Source organism: Impatiens glandulifera, chromosome 1 (assembly GCF_907164915.1).
Source record: "Impatiens glandulifera chromosome 1, dImpGla2.1, whole genome shotgun sequence".
In the NCBI taxonomy this organism is placed as follows: domain Eukaryota; kingdom Viridiplantae; phylum Streptophyta; class Magnoliopsida; order Ericales; family Balsaminaceae; genus Impatiens; species Impatiens glandulifera.
In genome coordinates, this window is record NC_061862.1 from 152,898,946 (window position 1) to 152,914,094 (window position 15,149).

General features: G+C 29.7%; 1 protein-coding gene and 1 non-coding gene across 2 annotated transcripts; one reads left to right on the top strand and one right to left on the bottom strand.

Moving 5' to 3' along the window:
- The first annotated feature begins 4,523 nt into the window (after positions 1–4,523).
- Positions 4,524–4,596, top strand: TRNAA-CGC. Its single transcript has one exon. It is a non-coding gene; the product is annotated as a tRNA-Ala (tRNA).
- A 1,309-nt stretch (positions 4,597–5,905) lies between these two features.
- Positions 5,906–7,288, bottom strand: LOC124911612 (zinc finger MYM-type protein 1-like). The gene is made up of 2 exons (XM_047452119.1): positions 6,788–7,288; positions 5,906–6,238 (listed from the first exon to the last, which is right to left on the bottom strand). The coding sequence occupies exons 1-2, from the start codon at positions 7,286–7,288 to the stop codon at positions 5,906–5,908; spliced, it is 834 nt and encodes a 277-aa protein (XP_047308075.1).
- Between the last annotated feature and the right edge of the window lie 7,861 nt (positions 7,289–15,149).

Consider the following 15,149-nt stretch of genomic DNA (forward strand, 5'->3'; position numbering starts at 1 on the left):
CTGAAGAACGTTCAATAATTATAGTCGGTCAATGTGAATTATTCACAATGATATTATCACGACGTATTGGGGGAGAATTCCATTAATTTTGTTCAAATTTTTGTTTTGTTTTCTTTTAAGTTGTTACATTGTTTCTTTTGGGTTTTCTTTATCAGTTTTATTATGTTATTTAAATGATTTTTTTCGACGTCTATTATTCTGATTATTTAAAATATATATATCAGAATAAATTTAACAACGGTAAGTTTAATTTTATTTGTTTGTTCATAATACTAAGATTTTTTTTATTGGGCATAAGTTATAACATTCTAAATCTATAATTTTTTTCTATTTGAAATAAATTTAGTTAAACATAATTTGTTATAGCTAGTAGCTAGAAAAACATCACATGATTATGGATAAAAAGGAATTAACACAAAATCTAACTTGTCAAGGTAACAAATACTTTCTAACACGTTCCAAGTATGTACACAATCATGATGCAATCAACATTGTCGAGATATCTCACTTTAAAGTTCTTACGAGAAGCTTGAGTTACACTATTTAACAATTGTCAAAGAGTTCACATTATAAGTGTTTTTCTTTCTTCTCCAATTTCCTTTCTTTTTCTTCTTGAAAAGGTATAATTGTATTGAAAAATGAGAATTGTAAAGGAAGCAAGATGGATAGCAACATGAAGAAGAGAAAAGGAATAGGGGTGACCTATTCCTAAATTGAAAAGAATACAAAAATGGTGAGTAAAAATCTAGCTAGGAAATGGATTGGACGAGAGAGACCTTTATCAAAGAAAATGAGTCCTTTGGTCTGGTGGTAGCCCATTATGGCAAACAAGATTATGACACCCGAAAGTGATCTTTAGATAACCCAACCTTCTTTTTTTTTTGGGTGGAGGGAATTTTTTTTTTTTTTCAACTCAAGTTTATTTTCAAAAGAGATTAGTAAAACAATCTTATAATGTTTTTATGTATAATCAAATCTTAATTTATTTATACTACAATGACCTGTAAACAAAAAATAATGGGTCCAATGTGGAGACTCAAAAAAAAAATTATATTTTTTCTTGTGATTCACTCTAGTGTCATAACTCATATCATTGTCCCATTTAGGCCCAGACAAAGGGTAAGACTAGCTAAAGACAGGCCCTTCCTATGGACATAACAATTTAAAAAACAAACAGACCCCATTTCTAGTTAATTGACACAAACTCAACCAAAAAAATGAGGAATCACCCACATATTAAACTCATTCAATTGAAACATTATTAGAATAGAAAAATATGGACCCATATGAAATAAATAAATAAATAATTAGATTAGATTAGGATAATCTTATCTTAGATGACTCTTAACTGATAGTGATGTTCAATTTTTTTATTACTAAAATAGAAAGAAGTGGATGTGGCCAAGCTTTGAGATTATCTTTCTTTTTGGTTACTTATTCCTATCAATTTTTTTAAGAGTAAATTTGATTAAGTACTTGTTTTTTTTTGTATGTTTTAGATGGTGAAAATTATTATTATTATTTTTAAATATGAATTTATTTACAAAAATATTTTTTTAACATCATGACCTACTTAAATTTAAGCCTTTTTTCAAGGGAATTGAATCGCATCATTCACCTTTTTTCTTTTTTTTCTTTTTTTTTGTTTCTTTTTTTTTTGTAGTACATATTTTTTTTTTAAATTTATTTCTTTTTAAAAATAAATGATATACATCGCGTGCGTCATCAATTATAAAATAATCTTATATATTATATTCTTGCATGTCTTAATATATAAACTTTTATGAAATTTTTTCTACCAACTAAAAATAATATATTTTAATTATTTATTTATATTTAATAGCACAAAATTAATGTGCAAATAATATTTAAAATTTATTTAAAAAAAATTATTTCATCATTTAAAATGATAATAATATTTATATGATAAATATAATTCAAAATTTTATTTTCTTTAATTTAATCGATTTCAAATTTTATGGTGCATAAACTCTAAATTAACTATCTGACCCATTTACTATAACAAGTCGTACATTGTGGTGCGATTATCATTTATTTGAGAAAATTGTGTTTATGTTTATGTTTATGTTTATATATATATATATATATATATATATATATATATATATATATATTTTATAAGAAACTTAATTATCTAAATATATAATATAATTTAATATTTTAATGATGTAATGAATTTCTAAAACAATTCTCCTTGCCTTGCTCACTTGGATAATGTCATCTTCATCTTCTTCGCTAAACAACATCTATCAGTTCCGTCTTTTCTCCTTTTCTCTAAGCTAAGAATATACTTACTACGTTCTTTCATTCTTTGGATCTTTCATAATATACCCACCCAATTGCAGATTCTCCTTCCTAATTGATAAACCATGAGGATTCATCCGGCTCCCAAAGATTTCGTTTCCACCCGATTCGATTACATCCAACAAAAGAAACTCGGCGACTTCCCCACATATTCTCCAAGGTCATCGAACTTCTTTTCAACTCCGACGCCGACATCTTCATCGATGAGACTTCCAATTCTTTACGTTTCGTAGTCGAAACCCACGAATTCGGCGGCGAAATCATGGCACACATCGTTGAGATCTATCCTGGTATAACTAAGCTTGTGATCGGAGGCAACCGTGCCGGAGGATTGGATGAATTCAATATGTGGCGATTCAGGCTGCCGGATTTAACTCGGCCGGAACTGGCTACTGTTGCATACAATAATGGAGAGATGGTGGTGACGGTTCCGAAAGAGTTCGGATTGGTTGGTGGTGGTAGGCAATGAGGAGACGCCCGACGGCAACGGTGGAGATTGCCGGCAGCGGTGGAGAAGGCTTGTTTGTTCTTGTATAGTTAATCGATTAGATTAATTAATTTTCTAAATTAAACCAACTTATAATTGCATCTTTGAGATGATTATGATTTATATGATGTTAATTATATTGGAATTATTTGTATCCTAAAAGCTTTAATTCTTTAAATTAAGGATGTCATAAAAGATAAGATTTTTAATATTTTTTTAAATCAAAATTGGAAATATATTATTTGTACACATTTTTTTATTCTGTCATAAAAGAAAGAGAAAAACTATCATAAAGTATTAATTAGGAATTTGACATATACCCATTAACTTGGAAGAATAATCTAACCTAATTGAATTTTGGGTTATTCAGAATTATTTGAAAAGAATTTTATTTGATAGGTATTAATATTTAGTTTTAAATTATGTTCTTCCGTGGCCCATTTCTATAAGCTCCTTCTCTGCAATACTAGCTATGAGCCCAACCCAATTAACAATATGAATCATTATTTAGAAAATTGAAGTCATAAATCAAACCAATAAAAATAAACTATTTTTAGTTTTGATAATTTTTAAATTTTTTATAAATAGTCTGATACAAAGGGAAAAGGAAAGGCTTTAGAGTTAATGCCCTATAAACGGATCTATTTAAGAATTTGTACTAGGCTAAGCAATAAATAAATAAATTTATTTATTAACTCTGTATATATCTGAAATTAAAAAAATAATAATGATTATATTAGTTACCTTGTAACTAGTGTGACAATTTTATTAAGTCACACTCTAGTTTATTTATTAATATTTTTTTTATTAAGTCACACCAATAAAAAAACAATATCAAAATAAAAGTTAAAAAAAACAATTAAATATGTACAATTGACTTATAATACTATTTTAAATTCTCAAGTAAAAAAAATTCTGTGGTAATACAAATTCTAAACTTTATATTAAAAAAAATACTATTTTAAATTCTCAAGTAATTAATTTGATACCATAAAAATCATAAGGTATTCTATATTATATATATAATTCCATGAAGTAAGATGGTGTGTAGCTAGTAATGGAAATGATATTATATAATTATATATCATGTTCATCAAAAACAGGTACACATCTAGCATACTATAATTAGGGCATTTGTAACTAAATGATTGTGATATCCCATTACCTAATTAACTCTTTCTTATATGATTGATTAATATATATGTTCTTTTCACTTACAGTATAATATTAGCTAGGGTTAATTACCCTCCACTCCACTTCAAAGCTACACCTAGAAATTGATTGATCATCTTCTCATGTGCTCGACATGCAGTCACTTCTCCTTCAATATATAATTTTCTTTTTGGTTTTGTTTTTAGATGCATGGCTTTTCATTTAGTATCTTATTCAGTCGTGAAGATCACGACCGAATAGGTAAAGTTTGAAGGTAAACACTGAATTACAATGCAAAGTAATAAACCCTACACAACCTGTCAATCAATATACAATTTACAAGAGAAAAATATGCATATTTTTTTTATTCAATATGAAAGAAACTTCAAGATAGTTTCTAAAATAAAATACTAAAGAAATTGAAGACAAATACAATCAGAGTGGGGCAACTAAAAATACTGAACTTACCATTTCTTCATTTTATCAACATTTTCATAAATAATACCACTACTATTTTAAATTTTGTTTAATATTTAACTTAATTACAAAAATAATATATGGGGGTGTAGCTCATATGGTAGAGCGCTCGCTTCGCATGCGAGAGGCACGGGGTTTGATTCCCCGCACCTCCATTATTTTTGTCGCTCATCGAGATCAATGACTATCTATCATTATGAGCCACCAACCACTTTGATCTTAGTTTAATGTCACACTTATTTCAATCATATATTAGCTAACCTTGTTATCTGTCTTATACCCTCTACATGAAACTAATTAAAAGTATATAGCTTGTAATATATATCTCAATATACCATGTAGTGTTAAAAATAATATTTTTAACAAATTCATTATATATAAAAATTAAGGAAGGAATGAATCTTCCTTCCTTAATTCAAATGATATTGATCTCAAATGCCCAAAGAAAGAACACACTGGCATCTCAATTCTTTTATTTCCTTCAACTGGCATTTGAATGATATTGATCTTGTATGACAATTGGTTTTAGTTCTTATTTAACTAATTAGTTGGGGCGGGTGGGGTTTAGATCTCTTAATCCTTCTATGTTTTGAATTAAATATTAGGATTACAAATTGAAATGTGTTTTTTTAAGTAACATGGAATAAAGAAAATTTAAGTATCCAACTATCCTCATATTTGAAGTGTTAGTGTTTATAGGTTGCTTAAGGTTTAAGTAATTAAAATTCCAAAATAATAATGGTAAGTAAGTACTATACGAAGTAATTAGGAGACATGCAATAATCTCAATATCATGTTTGGTGTTGTCACAATAACCCACTTACACAAAATTCGTTAATTTTTATTAGTTTAATCCAGGGACGGAGCCTGCATGAAAAAATTACCTGGGACTGACTCTAATTTTTTTCGCAAACCAAATCCTAGCACCTCAGATTTAACTTTCTATGCTCCGTTATTTTTTTCCCTGTAATTGATACAATAAATTAATTTATTCAAACATATAAAATAAAAGAGGCATGACCATTTACTTTATAAAATTATGAAACAAAACAGTACATTCAAAACATTTAGCATACACATTATTGAAGTTGTGCCTTTCTATTCTTCTTAGAATAAAATTCTTTAATTATTGTATCATTATCAATGTTTTCAGACAACTCTCGTTCAATATAGATGATCATAGAATCTGTTAAAAAGTCTTCTTCCATCCTGTTACGAAGAATTGTTTTCACAAACTTTATAGCTGAAAATGCTCGTTCCGTTGTTGTTGTACGTAGAAACGGAAAGAGTTAAAACAAGACGAATCAACCTGCCAATTAAATAAATATTTTAGTATAAGTAAACAATATAGCTATATTTCATAAATTATAACAAATGATAAAATTACCTATCAATCAAATTGTAGGTTTTTGACTTATTTGTCTCAACTAATCTTCGACATAATTCAGATATAGTTGATAAATTCTAAAATCTTTCATTGATAGGCATGTCAAGCTCATAGTGAGCCAATTGTGTTCTCAAGTGGTGCAAATCTTGTGCATCAAAATTTAGATGATAGAATTTCTCAGCAAGTTGATAGATGTGATTAACATTAAAAAGTTTAAAGTTGTCTTTAGGTTCCAAAGCATCACTGAGCTTAAGAAGTTCGACTGTCTTGTCCTTGAATCTACTATTGAGCTCTTCAATTTTAAAATCTATTGCAGCAACAAATACATCAAATTGATAGTGGTACTTAACTGTAATCGAATCCTTTTGTTGACAAGAACGACTTCTACTAGATATGTAACGAGCTTCCATCTGAGATATCTCAATGTCATACTTTTCACAAACTTCTTCCACGTAACTGAGTAAAATATCAAACCCTTTCTCTCTCAAAGCATGAAGAAAAGTTTTAGTAGTTTAAACATGGTCCATTGCATTTAAGATATCTAGAGATCTCTCTTGTAATGTTCGTCAAAGTAGATTTGTTAATCCCATTATCTTTTGCATTAAGTGTAGAATGAATATGAAATCAAAAAACTTCATCGCAATCAACAAACCAATAGCTTCGCCACGAATGGAGTTAGAAGACCCCTCATCCACCATATTTTCTAATACGGTAATCATAGAGCCATACATATCAACCATGCTACAAAGTGAGTCAAAATTGGAACTCCAACGAGTCTTCCCTGGCCGTAATAAATTTCCAATCTAATTATATACTCTACCGGTATCACGTTAACTAGTAGCTACCATATGTGCAATTTCATTTCTTTGAGCAGAATATAATTCAGCATGACGTTTATGAGATACAACAATAAGATTACATATGGAATTCAATTTCGAAAAGAATAACCAAATATATACCTCCTTTTCGGCAACCGCAATTAATGCTAGTTGAAGCCAATGAGCAAAACAATGTACATAATATGCACATGAACAATCTTTCAAAAAAAGAGCCTGTAATCCATTCCAAGAGCGACGCATATTGCTAGCACCATCGTATCCTTGTCCCCTCATGTTATGGATATGCAAGTCATAACGACCAAGAGTATCAGATATTTCTTTCTTAAGTGTTGCAGCGGTTGTATTATGCACATTTACAATGGTAAAGAACCATTCTCGTAAAAACCCATCAATATCCACAAATCTTAACACAAGAGCCATCTGCTCCTTGTTAGATGCATCTCTTGCTTCGTCAACTAAAATGAAGAATTTGGCATCCCCAATTTCCTGGCGAATCTTTGTTCTCACTTGGTTGACAATAACATTCAATACATCTTTCTGAATATCCGGAGAAGTATACTTTGCATTCTTTGGAGCTTTTTCTAAGATAGTGTTTCTAATACTCTCATTCAATTTTCCCATAAATTTTATCATCTCGATAAAATTTCCACGATTATTAGAAGTTGGAGACTCATCATGCCCTCTCAATGCACACGTTTGTAAAGTGAGCCACCAAATGCTTTCATTAGTTGTTGTAAGACGTAATCTGTTCCTTTGTTTTTTATCTGAAGACTATGTATTTAGTACTTTGTCAATATGACAAGGGATATTCATTAGATTATCAAGATATTCAACTGCACTATTATGTGGTGAAGTATTACATCCTATATGCATAATAAAAGCGCATTTATCCCCATCATTAACTCGCTTCCAATATTTGAATTCATCTGTTATAAATCTAGGTTTTCGGGGTTACTTATGTTCAAACAAGAAACACGGGAAACAAAAAACAGCATCTTTCAAAGGAGAGTATTCTAATCAAGTAAATTTCTTAAACCAATGATTTTGGAACTGTCGATTTTGATTTCCAAATTTGGTCGGCGGGTACTTATCCTTAATAGGTTGATATGGCCCCATCTTGATATAAGCTCGTCTAATTTCATCCCTTTGATTAAAAGAATATTTCCACATTGAAATACGTAATGCTAGATCAGGTTTAAGAGAACTTACATTAACATAAATTCTAGGAGATTTGTTAGGTTCTTGAGCAGGGACATTTGAGATAGCGATAGTTAACAACTAGCCCGATAAAAGTTAGAAAAGGAAAATAGATCGAGAGAATGTGACAGACGAATGAGAAGTCCATGATGAGGAGTATGACAAAGATAGCGGAGTATCTTTTCATTGCAAACTAATGAGTGGTGGTAGGAGACTACATGAATTGAAATACACAAAAGACAACAAATTATAATTCAGGTCGAGTATGCGTCAATTATTGGAGAGCACCTACAATGCTACGATACATAAATGACTAAGGAAGTGTCGCCATCATGGTGAGATAAAGATGATATGGAAGAGATTGAAGTATTAAGAGATTTTGAGTCACTAGTATTGGCTCAGATAAGAATGTCATGGATATATTTTGATTGAGAGATAAAAATGTTGGAGCTAGATTGATGAGCTTCAATCCCAAAAAAATAGTGTAGTGGACCTAAATTTATGAGGAGAAAGATGTGGTTAAGTTGAGAGAGGAAAATTGCCAATTAATATATTATCATCCACGTAGAAAAAAATAACGATATAATTTGTGTAGAGAGTGGTCATGAATAAAGAATAATCGTTTTTGGATTCTTAAAAACTAATGGAAAGAATAGCGGATTTCAATGTAGTATACCATTCACGAAGAGCTTGCTTGAGTCCATAGAGTGCTTTGTGAAGTTTTCACACATGGTTAAGATAATCAAGATGAGTTAACTCACGGGGTTGAGCACAAAAACTTACTCGTCTAGAGTTCAATGTAAAAATGCATTACTAACATCGAGTTGATGAATAAGCCATTGACGAGTGACGAAAAGTGAGAGGATGGTTCGAATGGTAGTATGTTTCACAACTAGGTTGAATGTTTCAAGATAATTAATGCCTTCTTATTTATGAAATCTATTCGCAACTAAACGAACCTTGTGGCGTTCAATGGAACCATTGACTTTTTGTTTCATTTTGAGAACCCATTTGCAACCCACAATATTTTGCAAGGATCGAGGAACAAAAGACTGGGTCTTATTTTGAATTAGAGCATTAAACTCGTCATTGTGGAACGTCATTGAGTATTTTTATTGGCAATGAAGAAATATGTGGGTGGAGATGTAGAGATGATGGAGAGGTTGGCATTATGAAGAGCACGAGTTTTGGCATGTGTGATCATATGAGGAGAGGAATATTCAAGAGCATGTATAATTGTGGAAATTCCACGTATGTGAGTAGGAGAATTAATTGGAGATGAGTTGGTTGTTGAGGATGGATAATAGGAGTTTGATGTTGGTGAGTTGTTTGGTGAAGATGGATAGTTGAAATTTGATGATGGCAATGTGTTTAGATGTTGGGGAAGATGGTAGATTTGGGGTTTGTGATGTTAAATTTGGAGAGATTGAAAGTGATGAACATGACAAAAAAAGGAAAATGCATTGTTGGAGAGACTAATAATGTAGAGAGATTGGTAGATGATGATGTTGTATTTTTAAATGGAAATTTTTGTTCATCAAATATAACGTTACGAGAGATATATATTTTACCGGAAGGAAGGTGTAGACAACGATAGCCTTTGTGATTTGGACTATAGCCAATACAAATATATTTTAGATTTCGAAGATCCATTTTGTGAGAGTGAGTGGAAAACAAATGCATCCAAAAGTTTTGAGAAATAGATAGTTAGGAGGACGATTAAAAAGAATTTCAAAGGGAGATTGACAAAGCTTACCATTTGAGGAAGCATGCGATACATGTTTTTTTTTATAAAAACATCATCTCAATAAGATAGGGGTATAGAAGCATGCGCAAGAAGAGTAAAAATCATTTATGCAAGGTGGAGAATCTTGCGTTCATCAACACCGTTTTGTTTATTTGTATAAGCACATGATAAATGATGTTGGATGCCGTGAGTTTCAAGATAAAATTTGAGACTCCTATATCGGATCTCTAATTATATTGTAGAGCTTTGATAGATGTGCTGAATTGATTTTCAACCAATGTCTTAAATTTGAAAAAACTTGGCAAGACATCAGATTTTCGATAAATAATATCCAAGAGAAGTGACTGTAGTCATTGATAAAATAGAAAAATATCAAAAACCGATAATAGAGAAAAGAGGAGCACAACTCCAAACCGATAATTTAAACTTAATTAAATATCATTTTATTTTTATTTCATCATTTACATCACTATCTATTAATTATAATATTAATTTTTAATTTAAAAAATATATTTTACCATTATATATTAATAACATTGAAGTATTTTTACCATAAAGTTACTATTTACAAACAAAATGTCCAAAGCTAGCGTTATTTTATATCGCCAAAAAAAAACTCAATTAGCCAAAACTATATTTACCACAATCAACTATTAAATTACTTATAACACAACTCTTCTACCACCTTAAAAATTTCACAAATGTTCTTTTATTTAAATTATTTTTTAGTGGGAATTAAATCTAAATTTTTACTCTATTAAACAACTCTTTAAAGTTGAGTTATGTCAATAATTAAAAAAATAAGCCAAATGTTTAGTGTAAAGTTCTTTTTTTAAGTTAATTTTTAAAAGAGAAATGATAGAGCGCGAAAAAGATATGACATAAATTTGTAAGGAAATAAGGTGATATTTTAACTGAATTGAAAATTTAATAGGAGAGAGAATTGTCAGATTTTCAATCCACTTAAATCATGTCACCTCATTTCTCTACAAATTTTGTCATATAGTTCTCGTTCTCTATCATTTCCCTTTTTAAAAGCCTATATTATAGGCCCGGGTCTTATTTTAAATTCTATTTTTCCTTTTACTAAAAATTATTATTTATTTTTAAAATTTATTACAACAGTCTAAATCTAAAAATTCACTCTTCTTCTCTTGAATCTCGTAAAATTAAGAGAATCTCGTAAAATTTTAATTTAAATGATAGATCTTTTAATTTTTCAGAGTTGTCACTTATTTTAAAAAATTCAAAGAAAAATTTTCAAATGCATTTTCAAGAAAAACTCTAAAATGTTTAGGTTCGTTGTTTGATAACACTTAAAAAAATTAGTGGAATGTCCTCAATGTGTTAAAAAATCGATCTACACCACAAAATTTTGGTTATATAGAAAATTATATTTTACATTTTCTTTATTTAATTACTTTTTTAAATTCTAAACATGTATTAAGTTTTGACCGAACATGGTAGAAAATAGTACCTGAGAAATACCAATTAAAAAAGTTATATTTAAAAATAAATTCAAGCGCGCAAGACTTTAAAAAAATAAGAATGGTTTTTGTTCTAAAAATATTTAAGGGTATTATATATATATATATATATATATATATATATATATATATATTTTCGTTTAAAAGCTTCTAACATCGAAACTACTTACATGGGAAACTTCATTTCTTCATATAGAATATGTTTACAATAATCATTGTACCTGTCGAAGCCTCGCCGGAGACTTGATGGAAAAGAGGAATTTCAATGGGAGACTGTTTTTTGTAATTTTATATCTTAATTCAACTTCTGAATTACGAAAAAAATTCCTTAAGTTTGTTAGAATTAAAATCAATTGCTTGAATCCAATTTAGCTTAGTCTTGAATATTTTAAAATTAAAATTCGAGGGTTTTTTTAATATTTTAAAATCAAATTCAGGTGTTGTTTTTATTTAGTTTTATTGATTCAAATTGGCTTCGACAAAAAGTATACAAATAAGTATAAGATTAATTTCAAATTAAGAATCGAACAATCATGTAGTATTGAAAAACAAATGAACTCAATTGTGTAAAATTTGATTTTTCTTCATAATATGAGTTTCAACATAAATAACAACTTACAATGAGTTGGAAATAAATCCTAGAAAGTTATTGAAACTTTTGATTGAACTATAATATCCAGTGTAGAAGCTTCTTCCAAATAAATTTAAAAAATCGAAAATCTTAAAGAATTTTTTTTGTTGGAGAAGACTTGAGATTGAGCTTGTCCTCTTCGTCTTCACCGGACGATCCTATTTATAGGAGGCACTAGTCAAGCAAGTGGCGGAGTTGGTCGAATTTTGAAAAAAACTCTATTAATGTCTCTCAACTTGTTTAGTCGAATTATATACTTAAAGTTAATTAGACGAGTTATGAGAGGGGAAATGATCACACGCCTACTACTATCATTTCTCTTTTCAAACTCTCTCGTTTGGTCGAGAAATGACGAAGAAAGGTATTGACCGTTTTTAAAATAAATAGACTGTCATTATCCGTTCGTCGCAAAGAAGGAGATGGTCGCCGGTCGCCTGTCGCGTGGACTCGTTGGACGATCTGTTGACATTGGGTGATCCGTGCCTTGTCCATTGGCTTGTGCGTTAGCTCTTTCCATTTGGCTAGATGATTGTGTGTTTGGTATCCATGTGGCATAGGTCTTGTTTGATTTAGGCCAAACAACTTTGGCGAGAAGCTTTTCTCTTTTCCTCTTATTTTATTTTAACCATCAAAATACATTAAAAAAAATAAACTTATTTTAGCCTATATCATTTATTATTTTATTTATTTTTAGGTTATAAACTATCCAAATTTTAACTATTTTAAATTTAATCAATAGAACATTTGTTTTCAAAATATTTATTTATTTATTTATTTTCAGCCTTAATTTTAATTATTTTAAGATAAACTGATACAACATTACTCTAAATGATTATTTATTTGATGTCGCAAATTGATTTTTAGTTTAAAATAATAAAAAAACATAAGTTTTGTTTTGGTTCGTAGTTTTGTGGTACTTGGGAAAGAGTTTTCACGCTTCATCCTCTGTACCCGTTTTAAAAACGGTCTCTACTTCATAAAATCTAGGCTTTTGAAAATTCGTTGTATAATATTTTATTTTAACAAAATATTCTTCCGGTCCTAAACATGCACATGTTTTTGTTAATGATGACGACTATGGAGGAATATACATGAAAAACATCAATTTTAAAGGCATTAATTAGGGTTTTAAAAAATCCCAAACGAGCCCTTATACAAATATTTTTTTGAAATATTTATAATTTTTATAAATTTTTAGAAAATTGTTTAGGATTTCAAAATTACAAAAATAATTTTGAAAATTAAAGTTGCAGTCAAACAGACCCTAGGACCGGTGTCATCGGTCATAAGTGCGATTTTTATCGGCTGGGGCTAAAACCCTCATCCCGGGGTCGGGACTCTCTCGGTCTTATTTGAGATTCTCGGTTAGGGTCTTAAAGCCTCACGGTCTTGAGGCTCAAATCCTCGGTCGGGTGCGAACGTCCTTCGGTCGTGTACGGAGGTCCCTCGGTCGGGTCTGGAGGTTCCTCAGTCTTGAGTGTAGGAAATCACAATTGGGTGCGAGAATTCTCGGTCCTAAGAAGGAGGAACACACCGTCCTAGCTTGACTCGAGCTAAGTTCCCAAGTCCTCAAAAATATCAAAACTGCAGGTTTTGCAGTTTTGATTTGAGGCATGGATCCTTTGATCCAATGTCACATGTAGTTTCACAAAGCTTCCAAGGTCAATTTAAACACCATCCCGATGTATCATTTAATCGGGATGAGGTTTCATTCAATCAAAACAATTTTGAGGCAAAGTAGGAATTTTGTTTTTTAGGCTTTAAGGAAGTGTAATGAGCGTCAATAGTTTCCTTATAATTTATATGATTGATTGAAACCAAAATATGAACACTAATTGTTCATTTTGATCAATTCAAGAACTGAAATTTTCATTTTTTTATGAAAATTTTGGTTTTTGATCAAACATGATAGGGATGGATCAAAAACAATTCAAATAGGTTTCCAACATCATTAAAAATATGTTAAAAAACTTTATGGGTCGTTGTTCAAAAAGCTCAAGAACGGAAAATTCGATTTTAAGATTTTCCAAATTCAAATTTGAGGTCTTCTGTTTTAGATCGAGTGATCGGGTTTGGTTTCAACAGAAAGCTTGTAAATGATTTTAGGATTGTTTTCCAATAAAAAAATCCAACAACCAGATTGTATACGGAATTGTAAAATTGGTAATATACAAATTTTAATTTGAAACTAGAAAATTGAATTAAAGGATGATTGGAAGTTTACTTAGAGTTGAAGAACACTCCTTAGGTTTTAGAGAAGCTTTGGGGATGCATGAATCTGAGTTTTAAGGCTTTACACAAAATTTCTGAAATCCAGAAGCTTGATGCTTTATTGACAGATTTCAGAAACTTTTTGATTGAGGGCTTGAGTAGAGACGAATTTAGGAATTTTATTTAGTGTGGGCTTGAAAAACAAAATAAAGAAAAACTTTAGAAATGACTTTAAAAAATGAAAAAAGAAAGTAATTTAAGATAATCGAATTTAGAATTGTCACATTAACAAGTAGGTAACTAATATAACTTCTTTGAAATTTTGTCACATAAAACTTTAACTTTTATATTACTTTGAATGTATACCTCACATTAAGAATTGTCGAAGGACGACAAACTCATGTATTATAACATAAAAATAATTTATAAAAGATAAAAAAAACTTTTAACACTTTTAAATTTATAAATAAGTAGGTTATATATTTATAACTAGGGCGGCAAATAAGTCAAGCTGTTCGTGAGCCGCTCGGTCAAATTTCGACTTGAGTTTGACTTTGACTGAGTTTGAGTCGAGCTCGAGCCGGCTCATTTAATATTCGAGTCGAGCACAAGATCATATAAATACTTAATCAAAGGTTTGTCAAATATTTTTGAGCTCAAATATATAAATTCGTTCGAGCTCGACTTCAAATCGAGCTAATACTTAATCGAGTCAAGCTCAAACTGAATTGAGATTGACTTTACCCATTTGCAGCCCTATTTATAACTAATAACCATAAGAAATTGTGAAATAAAAAATAATTTTGTTTGTCTCAAATATACATAACTTTTATAAAACTAAAAATATTTATCTCCTCATATCTATATGAAAAAATAAACTGTTTATACAATTGTTTTTAAATCTCATCTTAATATAATAATAATAAAAATATCTCAAACAATAACTTTATATTTTCTTCAAATATCCTTCCAAATTTTAACTTGACTTCTATTAAGAATTTAAATATAAATATAAAATTTAATAAGTTTATATATATATTTAGAAAAAAAAGAAAAAATAATAAAAAGAAGAAGAAAAAATAGTAAATTATAGGCTTTTTTTTGTGACAGCTAACTAGCTTTGCACGTCTTCTTCCCCTTGTTTACCATCTCTAATGCATGTAATTATGTATACTTGTTGTTTGTTACTGACCTCTACAGAGGTCCTGT

What these genes read in the sequence shown, in the direction of transcription:
- LOC124911612 (XM_047452119.1), bottom strand. Translation starts at nt 7,288, where the DNA reads ATGGGAAAATTGAATGAGAGTATTAGAAACACTATCTTAGAAAAAGCT. An exon ending in TTGCGGTTGCCGAAAAGGAG is followed by an intron (nt 6,239 to 6,787) that starts GTATATATTTGG and finishes GAGATATCTCAG; the next exon opens with ATGGAAGCTCGTTACATATC.